The sequence below is a fragment of the Lepus europaeus genome, chromosome 20 (genome assembly GCF_033115175.1).
Source record: "Lepus europaeus isolate LE1 chromosome 20, mLepTim1.pri, whole genome shotgun sequence".
Classification (NCBI taxonomy): Eukaryota; Metazoa; Chordata; class Mammalia; order Lagomorpha; family Leporidae; genus Lepus; species Lepus europaeus.
In genome coordinates, this window is record NC_084846.1 from 10,463,317 (window position 1) to 10,482,204 (window position 18,888).

Consider the following 18,888-nt stretch of genomic DNA (forward strand, 5'->3'; position numbering starts at 1 on the left):
AAAATCTTCCCCAATTTGAAGAAGAAAAAGAATGTCCAAGTAGAGGAAGCACATAGAACTCCTAATAGACATGACCAGAAAAGATCTTCACCATGACACATTGTGGTCAAACTCTCCACAGTAAAACAGAAAGAAAAGATTCTAAATGTGCATGAGAGAAACAACAAATTACTTTCAGAGGTCTCCAACTGGACTCACAGCTGACTTCTCATCAGAAACCCTACAGGCTAGAAGACAATGGCAAGATAGATTCCAAGTCTTAAAAGGAAAAAAACCTGTCAACCCAGAATACTGCAGCTGGCAAAGCTCTCATTTACGAATAAAGATGAAATAAAACCTCCTGTAAGAAACAAATTGAAAGAATTTGTCACCACTCATTCAGCCTTACAAAAGATGCTTAAGGATGTGCTGCACATAAACACAGAAACATGCCATCACTACGAAAGAATGAGAAGACAGAAAATCCACCAGTAGAAGTGCAAAAGAAATCCAAAGTAAACAATAGGAATATTTATGGAAAAACAGTAGGGTCGCATTGTTACTTGTCAATAGTGAGCTTGAATATAAATGTTCTATAAGGGCACTAACCCCATTCACCAGGGCACAGCTCTCATGATTCAGTCTCTTCCTGAGGCCTCACTTCTTAATACTCCCAGGTGGGGCATTAAGCTCCACCCTATTGACTGGTGGAAACACCAACATTCCAACCATGGCAGTGACTTTGAAAAACTGGTGAAAGGGGCATCTGGCGACCATGCTCCAGGCATGTGTAAAACCTGCAGGACGGCACCCTCCCCAGGCATCTCTACCCAGCCTGGACTGCTTCCTTCCTTCCAGCTGACCTCCTAGGAGTTCTGGGGCCATAGCCCAACATCAGGGCTCCATCCAGGGTTCCAGCTAGATCAGGGCGCCCTCTGCTGGCCTCTTTCTTTGACCGCGTTTAGGATGTAAGAACCTCTTCAAGCAACAGCCTGATAACTGGGTCCAGGAGAGGCAGTGGACAGAGGTTGACCTGCTGAGGCCTCCCAGGCTGGCCAGAGAGGGATTGGGGGCTGGTGTTGTGCCTTGCCATGCCACCATACTATATGAGTGTGGCACCTCAAGTTCCTGACTGCTTCTGATCCAGTTTCATGATAATGTGTCAGGGAAGGCAATGGATGAGGGCACAAATGCTTAGGCTCCACATACCCATGTGGGAGACCTGGATGGAGTTCCTAACTTCTGGCGTCAGCCTGGCCCAGAGCTGGCTCTTTTGGCCATTTTAGGAGTGAACTGGCAGATGGAAAAATCTGTCTCATTCTGACTTACAAATGAATGTATGTAGAAATAAAATCAAAAAATACAATTAGGCACATCCTACACGGGGCCCCAAGTGGGAGCACCCAGGCCTTCCAGGTTGGCCCCTACCTCTACTGGGATATAGCAATGTTCTCAGGGAGTCCCTCTGACAGCAGTTGGGTATGGGGAGCTCTCCTTGGGCCTCACTCATGGCTGAGTCTCAAGAGGGAAACTGAGATAACAGAGAAGCACCAAGGCCCAGTAGGACTGAGCAGGAGCAGGTCACCTCATCCTTCATGCCTGGCCTCCCTCACCAGCCCATGCCACCCAGGCCAGTTGGACACACACTGGAAAACATCACAGGGCTGGGGCCGGCCTGTGGCATACTGGGTATAGCCACTGCCTTCATTGCCAGTATCCCATATGGGTGCTGGTTTGAGTCCCAGCTGCTCCACTCCCCATCCAGCTCTCTGCTGTGGCCTACGAAAGCAGTGGAGGATGGCCCAAGTGCTTCAGTCCCTGTACCCACGTGGGAGATCTGGAAGAAGCTCCTGGCTTCTTGCTTCACATCACCGCAGCTCCGGCCATTGCAGCCATCAGGGGAGTGAACTAGCAGATGGAAGACCTCTCTCTCTCTCTCTCTCTCTCTCTCTCTCTCTCTCTCTCTCTCTCTGCCTCTCCTATCTATTTTGCCTCTGACTTTCAAATAAATAAAAAATAAAAATTTTTTAAAAATTCCAGATCCACAAATTCCCACTTGTTTCCTCTGGCTTCCTTGTCCGCCTGGGGACAGAGTGGACTACGAAGCATTTGCAGGTGGTGCATCCAAATTGGCCCCCAAGCAGAACGGGGACTGGAGAGTGATACCACATAGAGGGAGACCTAGAAACCTCACCCTGCAGTGGGGCCCACACAGGAACAGGGCTGGGAACCCCCTCCTCCCTGGCCCCATGTGTCCCTGTGGTCCCACACCCCAAGGCTGACTGTACCAAGTCCATACACTGGTCTCCCCATGGACTGCAGGTAGGCCTGGGATGTCCACTCTCATCCGTAAGCCATCAGTGGTCTTGCACAAGGCTGTGCTGACAGCGGATGTCAGATCCTTTTGACTATAAACCTTTGGTTGAGTCTCCACCGCTCCTTCTTGTGTGAGTAAACAACAGAGCTGCCCAGCCTCTGTGCCTGTCCCTCCTGGGAGGCCCACTTGTCTGAGGTCGGCCACTGGGACTGGATTACGGTTCTACTCATCTACCAGAACCTTCCAGACTACCACCACCCCACCCCATCCCTCCAACAACCTGAAAATCCCAAGACCAGTTCAGGAAGGGCCTGGGTCCCACGAGCCCTGGTCCAGCACAGGCTCTTCCTTGGTAGCTGCTTGAGACAGCTGTGCCAGGGCCTGTGTGCAGGGAGAAGCAAAGGAGGAGGTGGGAAATAGAGAGAGGGGTGAGACAGAGGTTCTGGTGTGAGACTTGGCCAACAAGGGACCTCCCTGCAGAAGGCAGAGCTGGGGTTGGGGGCTAGTGCCATCACCAGGTTAAGCTGCTGTGTGCAGGCCAGTGTCTCATATCAGAGCAACACTTCAAGGCCCAGCTGAGCTGCTTCCAAACCCACTCCCTGCTCACCCAACTGGGAAGGCCACCGATATGGGTGATGCTCTGTTTCCTGGAATCCAGGTGGGAGATGTGGCTGGAGAACCTGGATAGGCCAAGACCAGCCTGGCTGTTGACTGTTTGGTGAGTGAACCAGAGGATGGAAAAACCCCCTCTCCCCTATCCCTCTCTTACTGTCTCTCTCTCCAGTACTGTCTCTGTCACTATGCCTTTCAAATAAATACATCTTCAAATAAAAAGAGCTCAGTTAGGTGGCCTTTTTGAGATCTGCCTGCTATCTCCCTCCAAAAGACAACACAACCAGTCCCACGCAGACTTGTCTTAGCAGTGCCATTTTAATGGCATTCATAGGTGGCAAAAGCAGCAATCCAAGAGCTCAGTCTTGGGAGGGGGCTTCCCTGTGGCCCTGGGGGTTCTGTCTCCACAGGATCGAGGCCACAAATGTGCGGATCTCCATGGGCTGCAAAGTGATGGCGGCCAGGTCCACAGGGGGCACAGTGAGGTTAGGTACGAGGCCTGGGGAGGGGTGGGGAGGGCATGGAGTGAGGGGGTGCAGACTTCCTCAGCATCCTTCACTCCCTGCCCTGAACACACTTGTGCACCCCCAAATCCTCTCTAATGCCTGGCCCTTGCCCTCACACTCTCAGAGCAACCCCAGGGGAATAGACATCTCCCACATCTAGAGACTCAAGGAGATCCACGAATCTCATTCCTGGGACCTAATGCTTAAACCTTGAGACTTATTGCTCACTTGCTGAACCCACTTTGGACTCTGAAGCCCCAAGTCTCGATCTGTCCAGGGTCTTCAGGTTCTATACTGGATCCTGGCCCACATTCCCATGCCTGATACACTGCCCCTAGCTGCCAGCCCCAGGCAGGAGACCACCCCTCCCACACTGGGTGCCCACCGGTGTTTGGGGTCCCCTGGAGCCTGGAAGTGCTGGCCCGGGGCTGATTGGCTGCCAGCGTGGTCTCCTGCAGGCGGGTGATGGTGAAGGTGGAGAACAGCCTCTGTTGGAATTGAGGATGGGACCCGGTCAATGGTAGCAAATGGTTTTCCTTCTCTCTCTCCCTCTCTCCCCATCTCTCCTCTTCGCCATCTCTGCTCTCCTAACCTGTAAATTCAAGGTCACGGGGGAGCTCAACTTGCGGCCTGAGTCTTCCCCACTGGCAAACTGGTGCTCCAAACGCAGCAGCAGGGTTCCTGGGCCCCAGCGGGCCAGGGTGAGCAGGTGCACAGAGGGCGGGAGCTCCCGGCGCAGTCCTGAGAACTGCAGGGAGATGGAGGCGGGGCTGAGTTGGAGAGGGGGAGGGGCTTGGGGGAGGAGGGGCGGGGCTCGGTAGAGAGGAGTGGACAAGATCCTGTAGCACTGAGCCAATGAGAGGAAGGGGCGGTCCCAAGGTGGAGGAGGATCCCAACTGCACGTGTTTGAGGTGGAAAGGGGGCTACCAATGGTGTGAGGGCGGGAACGAAGATTGGGAGGGGCGGGGCTTAAAGGGGTGGGGCAAGAGGGACAGAATCTGGAGAAGATGAGCAGGGAAGGGCTGGGTTGAACAGAGACCTGGCTAGTCCAAGCCATGAGGTGGTGAGGGGGCGAGAGACAGGACTGAGTTCCACCCAGGGGAGGTGGGTGGGCACTGAGCGAGTCCTAGACGGTACTACCATGGGGACTGACCAAGCTTTTGGCTTCCCCAGGGCAAATTAACTTTGAGCAAGGTGACTCCCGGCAGACAGAGCCAAGCACAACTGACACCCAAGCCACCTTCTGCCGCAGGCTCCATTGGGAACCTGGCTCCCTGCCCGCCGCGACGGCCCCCACCTCTGTGCCCCAGAAGGCTCCGGAGTGGTAGGGGGTGCCCCCACCAGGGGCCAGCACCACCTGCGGGGCCAGGACCTCCTTCTCTGCCAGCAGCCGGTGCCCCGTGGACGCCTTAGAGATCACGTCCAGTAGCACTAGGTGGCGCCCTCGTACACGCAACCCAGGGCCCTCCTCGATCAGCGCTTCCATAAGCCCACGGTTATCATCCCACAGCAGCCTCCGGTGCACCTGGGGGGAGTGTGGCCAGGAAAGGGCGAGAGTGTAGCAGGTGTCCTTGTCCAAAGTCCTGCAGGGGGCCGGCGTGGGACCCGGTGCGAGGACCCCAGCTTGGCTGTGGCTCCCCACACGCCCACTCACCATGAGCTCCAGGGAGCCATCCCGCAGGCTGCTGCCCCCCTGTGAGCGATCTGTCAGCACCGTCAGCTGCTTCTTCCCGTCCTGGGGGCAGGGTGAGGGTGGGGTGGGGTTGGGAACCAGCCCCAGCCCCAGGCACCTGAGAGATGCCGCCAGTGAGGAGCGCTCCCCATTCTGTACCCGGGGAGGTGCGGGGTGGGGGAGGGTACCGTGATGTAAATTCGAGTGTTGACTGGATAGTAGTTCCCCGCCACTGGCTCTGTCTGGTTCAAGTTCCAGGTGGGCCGATAATTCCTCCTGGAGTGGGGGTGGGGGGTCATCTGGTCAGGCTGGGACACCGGCTCCCCCACTCTGCTCTCTCCCTTCTTCCTCTCCCTCCCACATTCACACCATCAGCCAGCGCCCCCACCCCTGGGCCCCACACATCACTACTGCCCCGCGGGTGCCCTGTGTCCCCGTCACCTCCTCTTCAGGATCTCCCGGCCATTGCTGTCCGTGTAGAAGTAGCCCTTGGTGTCCAGCGTCGTGTCGAAGCGACTGATCACTTCCTTCCCCAAACCGTCACTGTACCCAGTGGGACAGCACCTCGTGAGCCTCATCTAGACTCACTCTGGGGGCGGTGTTTGGAGTGGCAGCTGGGACACTGGTTGAGATGCCAGCTCCCATATCAGAGAGCCTGGGATGGAGCCCAGCTGTGCCTCTGCTTCCTGCTAATCAGACCTGACAGGTGGCAGTGATGGCCTTGCCACCCACATGGGGGACGTAGATGGAATTCTGGGCCCCCAGCTCCCACCTAGCTGAGCTCCAGGTCTTTGTGGTTATATGGGGAGAGAACCCGCAGATGGAGGCAATCTGCCTACATGTTTCTGTCTCAGGGAACCAGTGGAAACAAAAGCTCAATCTTTCTCTTTCTATCTCATTTCCTTGCAAATAAAAGTTTTAAGGATTCATTTCATTTGTGTCTAAAGGCAGAGTTATAGAAACGGAAAGAGACAGAAGAAATATATCTTTTATCTGCTGGCTCCCTCTCCAAATTGACATAAAGGCCAGGTTGAAGGGCTAAGCCAGGTTGAAGCCAGGAGCTAGGAACTCACCTAGGTCTCTTTACTTAGTGAGTGGCAGGGGATCAAGCACTTGGGCCATTTCTGCTGCTTCCCCAGGCACATTAGAAGAAGCAGAACAGCCTGGACTTGAACCAGCGCCTAGTATTGGATGAAGGCATCACAAGCAGCAGCTAAACCTACTGGGCCACAGTGCTGGGACCTTCTTTTTGTCCTTTTAATATTTTAAAAAACACATCATCTCCACTTTCCCTTCAGCCCTGACCCCAGGCCCAGCCCACGCACTCACTCCACATGGATGGGCCCCACCGTCCACTCCAGCTCCAGGTGGCGCTGTCCGCGGTACAGGCGAACCACCTGGGAACACCAGGCTGAGAAGTTCTGGTGCACCTCCTGCACCAAGGGCGTCTGAGGACACACAGGGCAGAGGGCAGGGGTCAGCCCAGCCTTGGGCAGAGGGGAGACGTGCAAATACCCCGTGCTGTGAACCCTCCAGAAGCCTCCATCAGAGTCCACCCCTCTAACAGCATTGGAATCCAACCCATCGCTGCCTCCTGCTTAGATGTGGTGTGCACATTTTGTGCTCAGTCATGACCACCTAATTCTGGAGTAGGGTATCTTTGCTCACTCCCAGCATTACCCCTGAGAGCAGACTTCTCTCTTGGTCTATGGCTGCCCAGAAAAGATGAAGTTTTCCTGTCTTCCCTGAGGTTCTCGGTAGCCATGTAACCACAGGTTGTCTCCTAAAGCCACCAAAGCAGTGGGAACAATCTTCCCCGTCCCTTTTCCTCTCATACTGCCTCAAATACAGATGGAATGGCTGGAGCTTGAGCAGTCATTTTGGATCATGAGTTTGTTCATTGTGGAGGAAGCCAGGGCCATGAGAGAGAAGGGGCATGGGGTGATGATGGCCCCCATGGGCCAAGCCTGACCTTCTCTTCCAAAGAAAGACCATTCCATTATGTTTCAGGCACAGTGGCTTTGTATCACTAAACCCTATGGGCAAAACTGTATCCCACCACAATGACCTCGGCATGAAGACATCACCTGGAGAGGAACTGTGTCAAATATCAGGCCCCTGAGCCTGCACAAATGTGGGTCTTGCCATTGTCTGCCCTTCCCCCAAGGGAAGAGGACACATCAAGGACAGGCCCAAGAAAATGTTGCTCCCAGCAGGTACCTACCCTAAGTGAGACTCACCCAGGCATCTCCCCAAGGGTCACCTCTCTAATCTCCACCCCCAATATCAACTCTTTCCACAGAGCTTGGCAATCACTGAGGGCTCTCCCAAATCATGGGCCACGTGGGAACACCCCAGCCCTGACTTCCAGTGCTAAGAGAAATCGTGACTGACACAGCAGGTGTCATTGGCTTTGGAAGGCTTCCTTCGGTGGGACTCTCCCTCAATGTCACCCGTACATCTTACTCCTCTTACGTCAGGGGGGTGAGAATCCTTCCCTCTCTCCACCTCGCACCAGGCAAATCATCCTCCCAGCTCTACATCCCCCCACCCCATCTCCCCCATCCATTCAACCTTCCTGGTCCCGGACCTTCACAAGTTGGATCTTAGCTCCACGGCTCATGCGGAATGGTTCCATTTGTCCGGGATTGAAGATGTAGGCCCCAGAGTCCTGACTGCCCCTTATGCTATCTGAATTGGTAGTGTACCTGTCATCAGAGAAGTGAGAGTTACATAGGGGCTGGAGCTCCACGTACCCCCCACCCCCCTCCCCCGGCCTGATGATCCCTCTCACCAGAAAAAAGACTGGCTCACGGGCAACACGAGTTTCTGCTCCACATTGTGAATCCGTATCAAGAGGCCTGTCTCTGGGTCAAATGTAGCCCGGATGAACTGCGCAGAAATGGGAAGACACACGTAAATGAGCTCGGTCTCAGCCAATGGCAGCTCCCTGCTTCCTGGAGCTCAGCACAATGCCCTGCAGCCCTGCCTCCTCCTCTCACTCTCCCACTCCTCCCACTGGATCCCACAGGAGGATCCTGATGGGGCCATCTCGTCACTGCCTGGCCCTCCAGGCCATGAGCAGGTGACGCCTTCCAGGTCCCTTGCTTCTGTGTTCATGTCCCACACTGAAGGCACCTGGGAATCCCAACTCCAATTGCAACTCTTGGGTGCTTCAGACCAATCTCCACTTGGGAGAGTGACATGAGGAGGGGCCGGCACTGTGGTGTAGTGGGTAAAGCTGCTGCCTGAGGTGCCGCATCCTATACGGGGGCTGGTACAAGTCCCGGCTGCTCCACTTCCGACTCAGCTCTCTGCTATGGCTGGGAAAGCAGTAGAAGATGGCCCAAGCCCTTGGGCTCCTGCACCTGCATGGGAGACCTGGACAAAGCTCCTGGTTCCTGGCTTCAGATTGGCACAGCTCCTGCTGTTGTGGCTAATTGGGGAGTGAACCAGCCAATGGAAGACCTCTCCCTCTTTCTGCCTCTCCTTCTCTCTCTGTAACTCTTTCAAATAAATAAATAAAACTTTTTTCTTTTAAAAAAAGGAAGTGACATAGGACAATGATGTCAGGACCCCCAGGGCACAAATATTTCCATGTCTTTTAGAACCAAAAGAGAACCTCTGTGTAATACTAACAAGCATGATTTTATAAAGCTTTCTTGGATAGCATTCATGTCTATACCAAAACAGGTTAAAATAGAATTCTTAATGGGAACAGGGTGTTGACAGTCCTTTTTAAAGACTCATGATGTAGGCCAGCGCCAAGGCTCAATAGGCTAATCCTACGCCTTGCGGCGCGGGCACACCGGGTTCTAGTCCCGGTTGGGGCGCCGTATTCTGTCCCGGTTGTCCCTCTTCCAGGCCAGCTGTCTGCTGTGGCCAGGGAGTGCAGTGGAGGATGGCCCAAGTGCTTGGGCCCTGCACCCACATGGGAGACCAGGAGAAGCACTTGGATCCTGCCTTCGGATCAGCGTGGTATGCTGGCCGCAGCGGCCATTGGAGGGTGAACCAACAGCAAAGGAAGACCTTTCCCTCTGTCTCTCTCTCTCTCTGCCTGTCAAAAATAAAATAAAATAAAATAAAATAAAATAAAATAAAATAAAAAGACTCGTGACAGCCTTAATGCAGCCATGTCTGCCTTTGGCTCCCTCCCAGTAAAAACCAAAGTCTTGCTCTTGGTTGCCAAGGCTCTCAGCGCCTGGCCTGTAATCTCGGCACCCTGCTTCAGCCACAGTGACATCTCTGCAGTACCTTGAATCCACAGCCTGCCCAATTCCTTTTTGTCTACATAGCCAAAGGGCTCCCTCACTCACTTCTCCCTTTGACTCGCACCTTTCCAGGAAGGTATTCCCTGACACTGCCTCCCGCTACAGGTGCCAACCTCAGCAGTGCACATCTGCCGAGAAGTTCAGACACCTGCGGCCCACACCAGAGGGCCTCAGCTCCAGGCTGGCTCCAGCTCCTGCTTTCCCTGAAAGCACTCGGTAGGAGGAAGCAGTGAGGGCCCCTAAGGTTGGGTTCCTGCCAACCACATGGGTGAATGAGACTGAGTTCCCAGCTCCCAAGCCCAGCCTGGCTCAGGCTAGTGTGAGTGTTTAGGGGAAGAAACTAGTACATGGCCTCTCTCTCTCTCTCTCTCTCTCTCTCTCTCTCTCTCTCTCAAGAAATAATTCAGAAAAACACACAGAAACTTGCATGCTCCAGCTGGTGTGAGGTCTGATGTGGCTGGCAGGTGTCAGCCATGATCACACCGTGTCCTCACATCAGCTCCAGGAAAGGACACTGAGATTCTGATGGAGGTCACTCACTCAAGGTCAAACCACCAGGGGAGTGAGGGGATCATAGACCAGAAACCAAGGACCTCCAAGCCCAAGGCCCACTCTGCTCACCATGATGCTTCTTTTTACAAAAAACACAGTCTAAAAGAAGTCTTACCTCATTTGTGATGACCAACACATCAGACCCAGGCTTCTGGGGAATCGGCTGGGGGGTGTGGGTATTGGCTCTCTGGAGAGACACTCGGGATACAGAGTAGATGCTGAAGCCCAGGGCCGGCACCGAGGCGGAGAACAGCAGCTCTGGGCTGGGCTTCTGGCCCTCTGGTTGGGGCAGCAGCAGCACCTCGGGGAAGGGAGGGGGAAGCTGAGCCAAGAGGCTGTGGGTGTGCAGAGAAAGCATCACACTCAGTACAGCAGGCAGCAAACTCAAGGAGGGGAGGGAGCCCTGGGGAGGGAGGAGAGAGATGGGGGAGGCAATGGAGGGAGGGAGGACTGCAGGGGAGGAGGAGGCTCAAGGGAGGAGGCCGTCTGGGAGGCAGGGGCTCTCCAGAAACACGGAGGAAATGTCCTGGGGGGATTAAAGGGGGCAACTCGGGTGGGAGAGATGCTCCGAGGGGGGCTGATGCTAAGGGCCAGAGCGGGCACAGATCTGCAGGGACAGGAGGTGACCACGAGGGGGAGGGCCGTGCCCATGGGTGTCCACGGGTGACAGTCCCTGAAGGGGCTCACATCACTGGGCACAGCGTGGCCACTGGGGTCCTTCACGAGGAAAGTGCCTGCACTGACCGGCAGCCGCACCATGCGGTCCACCTTCCTGGCCAGGGGGTTGTACATGGCGACCTGGAACTGGGGGAGGGGGACAGGCAGGGCGGGGGTCACAGCAGGCCTTCTCCAGACCCGCCCACCACACCCCCAGGCCCAGCCCCCTGTGGGAGGGTTCAGTGGTCTCTGTCTTGCCCTGGCTTGGCTGAGATCCAAATCTCGCTCCACAAAGGTCATCCAATATAATTACCACCACCCCGTGCACCCCATCACCGGGAGCCCTGCCTCCTCTTCCGTGCGCCCCACCACCTCTGGGGTCACCATCCCCTGGGGCCCCTCCCGCGGCACCTGCCTCCTGCCCCGCCCCCACCCCGCTCACGCGCGCCGACGTCTGGCTGAGCGGGCAGACGCTGATGTTGAGCTCCGGGCAGATGGAGAAAGCCTCCTGGGAGCCGCTGAGCCGCGCCAGGGCGTTGCTCAGGAGAACCTGGGGAGCAGCGCCACGAGGAGGCCTCGCTCTAAAAGCACACCGGGGTCTCTTCCAGGTCTCCTAGCCTACCTGTCCCCTACACCATGTCCCGCCATTCCCTGCTCTCTACCCAAGGGCCCTTTTAGGGTAGACGTCACCGTCTTCAACCAAGCCTCAGCCCTTCCTCTCGAAGACTCTAGCCCCGCCCCTTAATTCTGCCATTTCACTGCAGCCACAGCCCCGCCTTTCCCTATCCCCACTTCTCTTCTCTTAGGCAGTGACCATAACCCTTCCTGTCTCCACCCCTTCCTGTCCACGCATCCGTGCACCTGCCCCGCGCACCTCACAGCGCCCCCAGCCGGCAGCCAGCTGGCGCGCGTAGTCCTCCGCCACGAGCTGGCGGGAGGTGCCAGTGATGGCGTCGTGGTGCTGCAGCACCGCCATGGCCTCCTCTGCGGGCACACAGGGGCTGGGCGGGGTCTCCATAGGACTCAGGGCCCGACCCCAAGAAGAAAGAAAAGTCCCATGCAAGCAGAAATCTAAGATACATTAAGAAGAGACCTGGGGTGGCCCGCCCGGGGGGTTCCCACCTGCAGCCCCTCTCTGGTCCCCATGCCCACGCCGGCTGACCCCTACCTAGGGGAGCGCTGTCTCCTGACCCATAGGGGCCCACATTGGCCGCCAGGCCCGCCAGCACCTCCAGCTGCTTGCACACCTGGGGAGCAGTGCACAAGTTCAGGCTCCTGGTCTAAGGGGCCTCCTGGCTGCCCCCTCCCACCGGCGCCGCCCACCTGCAGGAAGTTGTAGCTGACGCGCTCATAGCGCTTGAGGGCCGGCCGGCTGGAGAAGTAGCCGGTCCAGAACTGCTGGGGGCCATCAGCATAGGGAAAGAAGTCGTCCTCTTTCAGCGACCTGCATGGGCACAGAGGATAGGATTACAAGGAGCGGGGTGTGCAAACCCCCAGCCCCCGGACCCCCAAATACCAGGTGAGGTTGGCCTTGTTCAGCTCCCAGAGGTAACATGGAGTAGAGCACGTGGGCGCGGCTCCCGTTTGCCTGCTGCTGGGGGGAGGCGAGTGGGTGAGCCCTGGGGGACAGTGCTGCATCCCCGGGACCCACAGGTGCACACATCTGGCCTCCCATCGGTGCCCATAGGCGTGCATCCTCTCAGCTCGGGTGCTGAGTCCACCTCCTGAGTGCACACCAGTGGTCAAACATTACCACCCCTGGAATGGTCACTGCAAGAATACATCTGAAATTTTACTAAACCATCTCAAGGATACTAATTTCAGCAAGAAAAACTCATATGGGAAAACGAAGTGTGACATTAACAGGAGTAACCATTTTCAGCCCTATTGGATTGTTGCCAAAAGAAAGTTTTTATAGGGAATAGATGTTCACCTTCAGCTGAGGGATGTGAGACAAGATGAAACCCTGGAGGACAGAGGTCCTTGTACTGTGTCCAGTGTACACAGTAGATCCTCAACAGGCATTTGCATGCATGAAGGGCTGTCAATCCTTGTGCCTACAGATGTCTACATGCACACATACATGGTATACACACAATCGGCCCTCAGTATCCACAGGGGGATCTTTATCCAGGACACCAAGAAGCTACGGAATTCCACAGATGGCAAATCCCTAGACTCCGTTGCACAGTATCTGCACTGAACCTGCACACATCTGCACCCTTTGAATCCCCTCAAGATGATTTAGAACACCTGACGCATTGGAAGGACTTGAAAGAGTTGTTAGACACTGCTGTTTAGGGGAAATTACAAGCGAAAATGTCTAAGGCAGCCATTTGAGGCAATGGTTATGATTCAGCTAGGGATGTCAGCATCCCATATCAGAGATCCTGGGTTCTAGCCCCAGCTCTGTTCCCAGTTACAGCTTTCTGGTGTTGCAGGTCCTGGGAGGTAGCATGTGTTGGCTCGAATGGCTGGGTCCCTGGGAGACCTGGGTTGAGTTCCCAACTCCGGAGTTCACTATGATTCAGGACCGCCCACCGTACATGTTTGGGGAGTGAACCAGCAGATGAGAGATCTCTCTGAGTGTCTATGTTTCATGTGAATAACATAAATATGTATTTAGAGGTGGACACTTGCTGTATGAGTTAATATGCCACATGCCTTGGACAGCCACATCCCACACGAGAGTGCTTGGATTCAGATCCTGGCTTCACTCCTGATTCCAGCCCCTGCTAATGAACCCCTTGGGAGCAACACGTGCTGACACAAATAGCTGGATCCCTGCCACCCATGTGGGAGACCTGCACTGAGTTCCAGCTCCCAGCTTCAGCCTGCTCCAGCTCCAGTGGTACAAGAATTTGGGGGATGAAGCAGCAGGTGTTCTATCTGCCTTTCAAATAAATAACTTCCAAAAATAAAAAAGTTGTTAAAATGAAAAAAGTCTGTGTTTGTCCAGTGCACAGACAGTATTTGGGGTATTCACCTGGTATTTGGGGGTCCCGGGGTCTGGGGGTTTGCACGCCCCACTCCTTGTGATCCCACCCTCTGTGCCCACGCAGGTCGCTGAAAGAGGACGACTTCTTTCCCTATGCTGAAAAGATATTGAAAAGATTTATGTATCTAGTTGAGAGGCAGAGACAGACAAACAGATAGGTCTTCCACGTGCAGGTTCACTCCCCAAATGGCCACAGTGACTGGTGCTGGGGCAGGCCAAAGCCAGGAACCAGGAAGTCCCATCTGGATCTCCCCCAAGGATGACACAGGCCCAAGTACTTAAGCTATCTTTCACTGCTTTCCCAGGCACATCAGCAGGGAGCTGGTTGGGAAGTGATGCCCTGGGACTGAAATGTGGACTCTGACATGTGATGCCAGTATGGGAGGTGGCCACGTAGCCCACTGAACCAGAATGCTGGGCCCACGCTATTTTAACAATGCTTTTGATACACAATTGGTTGACTCCTCGGATGTAGATTCCAGTGATGCAAAAGACACACTGGACAGGTACACACAACACACACATACTATGTTCCTTCGTCAATATAAAACATTTTAAATGAAACTGGAAGACAGAACCAGAGAATGAAAAAGAGGCGGGATTACAGATCAAGTGACAGAGGGACACTATGTGGCTGGTTTTGAAGACAAAGGAAGGTGCCACTAGCCAAGGAATGCAGACAGCACCCAGAAGCTGGAAAAGGCAAAGACACAGGTTCTCCCCGAAAGCCTCCGGAAGACGCCCAGCCCTGCCCACACCCCCTGCCAGCCCAGTGCAATCTGTGCTCAACTGCTGGCCTACAAAACTGGAGGATCATGGATTTCTGCTGTTTTGAGCTGCTCAGTTTGTGGTCATTTGTTACAAAAGCAAGAGAACACTAAGACGGCACCTGTAGCTGTGCCCATGACCCAGGCCCCTGCATCCAAGCACACACTGGGACAGGAGCACCGCAGGGCAGGGACACTGACCTCTGCGTTGACCAGCTGGATGAGCTTGTCAAGGTTACTGAACCACATGTTGGATTTCTCATAATGGAAGTCACCGCCCATGGTCATCACGGTGTGGTTGGTGCGGTACTTCCGGAACTGCAGGGAAAAGCACTTCTTATGCCACGCTGTCTCCGTCCACCCCTGTGTCTTGATCTATACAAAGATGCTCCAGAAAGTTCATAAACAACAATTAAAAGAAGAGTTCAGTTTGGTGCAATGCAATATGAAAGCCATGCATATTTTTTGTCCTATTCCTTATTTCTATGAATTTTTGATGACCCTTCGTGAGTGGTCAAGAACATCAGTGCAGTGCAAGCATCTGGGCAGCTGTTTAAGATGCATTGTAGGATGCCCACATCCCATGTTGGAGTGCCTGGGTTCAAGTTCCAGCTCCAATCCTGATTGCTGATTCCAGCAGCCCTTAAGGAAGCAGATGATGGCCCTGGGGCAGTATAACCACGGGGTGTGGGTGTGGCTCACAGAGGGAAACTGGCTGGTAAGCAGTTCTCATGGGCACACTGCACAGGTGAGCACATGGACACACAGTGCCGGGCTGTCTCACACATGCTTCAGTGAGGAACACCTGCAAATCTGGCTGGGAACGCTGTGACTGGAACAGAACCTCCTCCTGCCCCAAGGGCTATGAGCAGGTGTCAGGCAATGTGTGGGCTATGGGAAAGGTTGTGAGCCTTGTCCACACTGGTCTACAGGTTCTGGATACTGGGTTACCTGGTCAGTGGCCACATCAAGGAAGTGATCAACCAGGGCCTTGGCGTTGTAGTGAGGGCTGTGAGGGTCATCCTCCAGGACCTTGGATTCACAAAGCAGGTCCCAGCACACATTGTTCGGTGGGCCATACACACTGGGGAGGACACCTGTGGGGACACCCAGCTCAAGGGGTGACCCAGAGCCCCAGACCTGCCCTAGGGACACAGAGCCAGGCGGGCTTCAGAATATGCAGGGCCCAGTGCGAAAGGAAAACTCAGGGCCCTTGTTCAAATGGGATAAAAATGTTCAGACGCTGAGAACAGAGCACTCGACCAAGTCCTGGGACCCGTGTGAGCCTGTGGCACTGGGGGATGGCTCAGATCACCCCACAGCCTCACCAGTGAAGAGGTCGGCAGTCGGGGGCTGTAGACTGGTGCTGCCCCGCCACACAAGCTCCATCTCCTGCTTCCTCTCCCGCAGCTCTTTGTCCTGGTAATCCACACGCCCCAAGAAGAAGCCATCAAAGCCCATCTAGGGGTGGGGCAGGAGGGGCACCGGGAATTAGTGCCCAGCCTTCTGCTACCAAGTTCCCCTCGACTCGAGAGAGGCAGGCAGAGCACAGGCAACAGTGCCAGCTCTAACCAAGGTTGTTTACAAGCTAGGGGGAGGCTCAGAGTGCACCATTTGACCCTGGAGTGAAGGCGGGACCACATCAAGATCCATCTTTGCCTGCCCAGCCCAGTCAAAGCCAAAAGCAAGGCATCTACTTCTGCAGTCTGGGTGTACCTGTGGCCAGAACATGGTGATTGGAGCTGTTTTAAACAATATGGTATTCCACCTACCACTGAGCTTGGAGATGAGCCAGAATACTAGAAGTGGGGCCAGAGCTAGTATACGAACAAGGGTGGGTCGCTGAGAGAGCGGAGGCAGTGAATAGGGGTAGCCTTGGAACCTGGCAGGGTTCACAGCTAGCCCAAGGGGAGGGATTCGTGAGCCTAGGCCTGGTCCAAGGGAGATGGTAGTGAAAAAGGTCCAAGAGAAAGCATTCAGAACCAATGAAGGGGTGCATCCAGAGAGGACCACACAGCACCTGCGCAAAGAGCGAAGCCTGTTCCCGAGAGTGCCCAAAGGGGTCGATGTGCCAGGCCACACGGGGGCGCCCGTCGTTGCCGAACGTGTCCTGCAGGAAGCGCAGCCCCAGCGTCATCTGGTCCATGATGGCGCCATAGTGGGTGGCCGCCTCGTCGTTCATCACCCAGCCACCGTTGGCAAACTCCAGGCGCCCTGTGCAGGAAGGGGCAAGGTCGGGGTCAAGGGCTGGGAGCCAGGCCAGGGAGAGTGGTGCTGGGATGAGCGGTCTCCTTGTCTACATAGTCCTGGAAGTAGAAAAGTGTTCACTCCCAGATCCTTGTATCCAGATCTGGGAGTGAGAGCTTCCCAGAGGAGCCCCTGGAGGTGGGGCTTTGCAGGACACACAGGTGCTTTCCAGACTGGGTCAGTGCAGACAGAAACAGCCATGCTCTTGTACAGCCTGCACAACAGTGAGAGAAATCTCAGAAGCCAGGGTTACAGGAGGAAGCTGAGCTGGGCTTCCATTTCCCCATCCTTGGGGCAGGCTCACCCTGGCGCACCAGCTCCCGCACGGCTTGCTGGGTTGCGTTCATCTGCTGGTGCCACCAACGGGAGAAGAAGGCCATCTCCACATACACGAACCTGCGGCTGGGCTCTGCCCGCAGGGCGGAAATGACCGAGTCCAGGATGTTCTTCACGGCCCCATGGTGGAGCTCATTCTGAGCTGTGGACACAGGGTCGGGCACTCAGGGACCAGGAGAGCCAGGGGGACCCTCCTCCACACAGGAGCCCAGGCCAGGCATTGCCCCCACCCTGCTGTCCAGGAATCAGAAGGGGTTAGAGGCCCATGATGGGTGTCTGGGGCCACATCCACCGAGTACTTACCCCCATAGTAGTACTGGTCCACTGTCTTGATCCAGCCCACGTCATCATGTGTGTGGGCCAGCAGGTGAACGTTCAGCATGTCTGGCTGCACCGTGGGGCATGTCTACACAGGGACCCAACACACACACACACACACACACCTGTGTCAGTACCCCTAGGGCAAATAGGTCGAGTGGGGGCAGAGCCCGGCTCAGTTGACAGCATGATTGACACTGGGGTGTGGTGTGGAGTTCTCGACCTGAGCCTGACTGTGTGCAGAGGAGGCCAGGCCCTCCCAGGCAGGACACACCCCGCACAGCCCCCCAGCGCGGCTCTCCCTCTCGCCCTGGGAAAATCATCAGCGCCCTGGCTGAGGTGCGTTCAGCCCTGCACACAGCTGTCCTGCGGGCGTCCTGGGGCACACAGAGGGCAGTGGCCTGGGCACAGTAAGTGGAGGAGCCAGGGTGGACTTCAGGGAGGCGGCGTCCACAGCCCCGGTTCTCTCTGAGCGCCCCCCGCCGCCCCCACACCGCCCTCACGGGGCTGCACAGCTCAGGCCGGCGGCCCGGGGACCGGGGAGGCGGGGACCCCCTCCATGCAGCCCGCACGCATTCGGATCCGGTGTGGGACCCTCCGCCCCTCCAGGCACCCCCCGATCGGACCCGTCCACACCCGTGGACCCTCCTCAGGCTTCCCCCAGCCGGCTCCCTCACCTGGTACCCCGCGGGGCGAGTGCCGGGCGCCGCCACCAACACCACAAAGAGGAAGGGCAGAGGCGGGGGCGGTCCCCGCACGGCGCGCCCCGCGTGCCCCCAGCCGCCGGCGCGGACCCCCGAAGCACGACCGAGGGCGGTCATGGCTCCGCTGCCCCCGCCGCCGCCTCAGGAGGGTTCCCGGGTCCGGCGGAGGCGGGGCGAAGGCTCCGCCCCCAGATCGCGGCCTGGCCAATCGGCGCCGGAGGGGCGGGGCCAAGGCTAGCACTGGCACCGCCCAGGACTGAGGCTGCCCAGAGTCCTCGGGGTCCCTGAACCAAGCCAGGCGCGGGACAGGTGCTGCCCTCGGGGCTCTGGATGGCCCAGGGGCGCCCTTAGCCGCTCGGCACTCCGTGGGGCACGGGAATGACTCTGCCCCCTTGAGGGTGGGGGCCTCAGCTTTTCCTGCAGCTTCTAGATTTTCCTAGAGGGTGGAGGGTGCGCGGGGGGAATTCTAGGGTGTCCTGTTTTGGGGGGACCCTGGAGGGACCGAGCTGGGCTTGAGGAAGAGCGGTTCTGTCCGCTGGGGAAACAAAGTTCCCTCGCAGAGCCTCAGCTCCCACCAGGGCAGCCAGAGCCTCATCTTTGTAGTAAGAAAACCAAATCCCAGATTGCTTAGCGGTTGGGAGATTCTTTCTCTCTCTCCCTCTCTCTTCCTCTCTCTCTCTCTTTCTAACTCTGCCTCTGCCTCTCTGTAATTCATCCTTTCAATTAAAGACAAATCTTTTTTTAAAGAGAGAGAGAGATTTGTGGCTGACCAGATCTAAGGAACCATCTCTGCTAGCCTACAAATACAACTTGGGTGGGGCATCCCCTAGGGTGCTGCCTTTTATCTTCTGTGTGAATCAGCTCCGCACTAGCCAAGGAACCCACAACAAGCCACTCGGGACAGAAGGACACTCGCTTGGGTGCATGGCTTGGGATGTTCCCCATTCAAGAT

General features: G+C 56.0%; 1 protein-coding gene across 1 annotated transcript; it reads right to left on the reverse strand.

Moving 5' to 3' along the window:
* Nucleotides 1–3,267: 3,267 nt before the first annotated feature.
* LOC133749278 (lysosomal alpha-mannosidase-like) lies at nt 3,268–18,053 on the reverse strand. Its single transcript, XM_062178490.1, is given in 25 exon segments — nt 3,268–3,407; nt 3,800–3,902; nt 4,007–4,162; nt 4,712–4,939; nt 5,069–5,149; nt 5,275–5,362; nt 5,528–5,629; nt 6,416–6,534; nt 7,677–7,794; nt 7,881–7,978; nt 10,025–10,210; nt 10,597–10,713; nt 11,009–11,116; nt 11,441–11,550; nt 11,735–11,813; nt 11,890–12,010; nt 12,083–12,121; nt 12,123–12,160; nt 14,533–14,649; nt 15,283–15,428; nt 15,660–15,792; nt 16,352–16,545; nt 16,883–17,056; nt 17,218–17,320; nt 17,910–18,053. Coding segments are annotated over 25 exon segments (3,042 nt in total).
* Nucleotides 18,054–18,888: the final 835 nt, after the last annotated feature.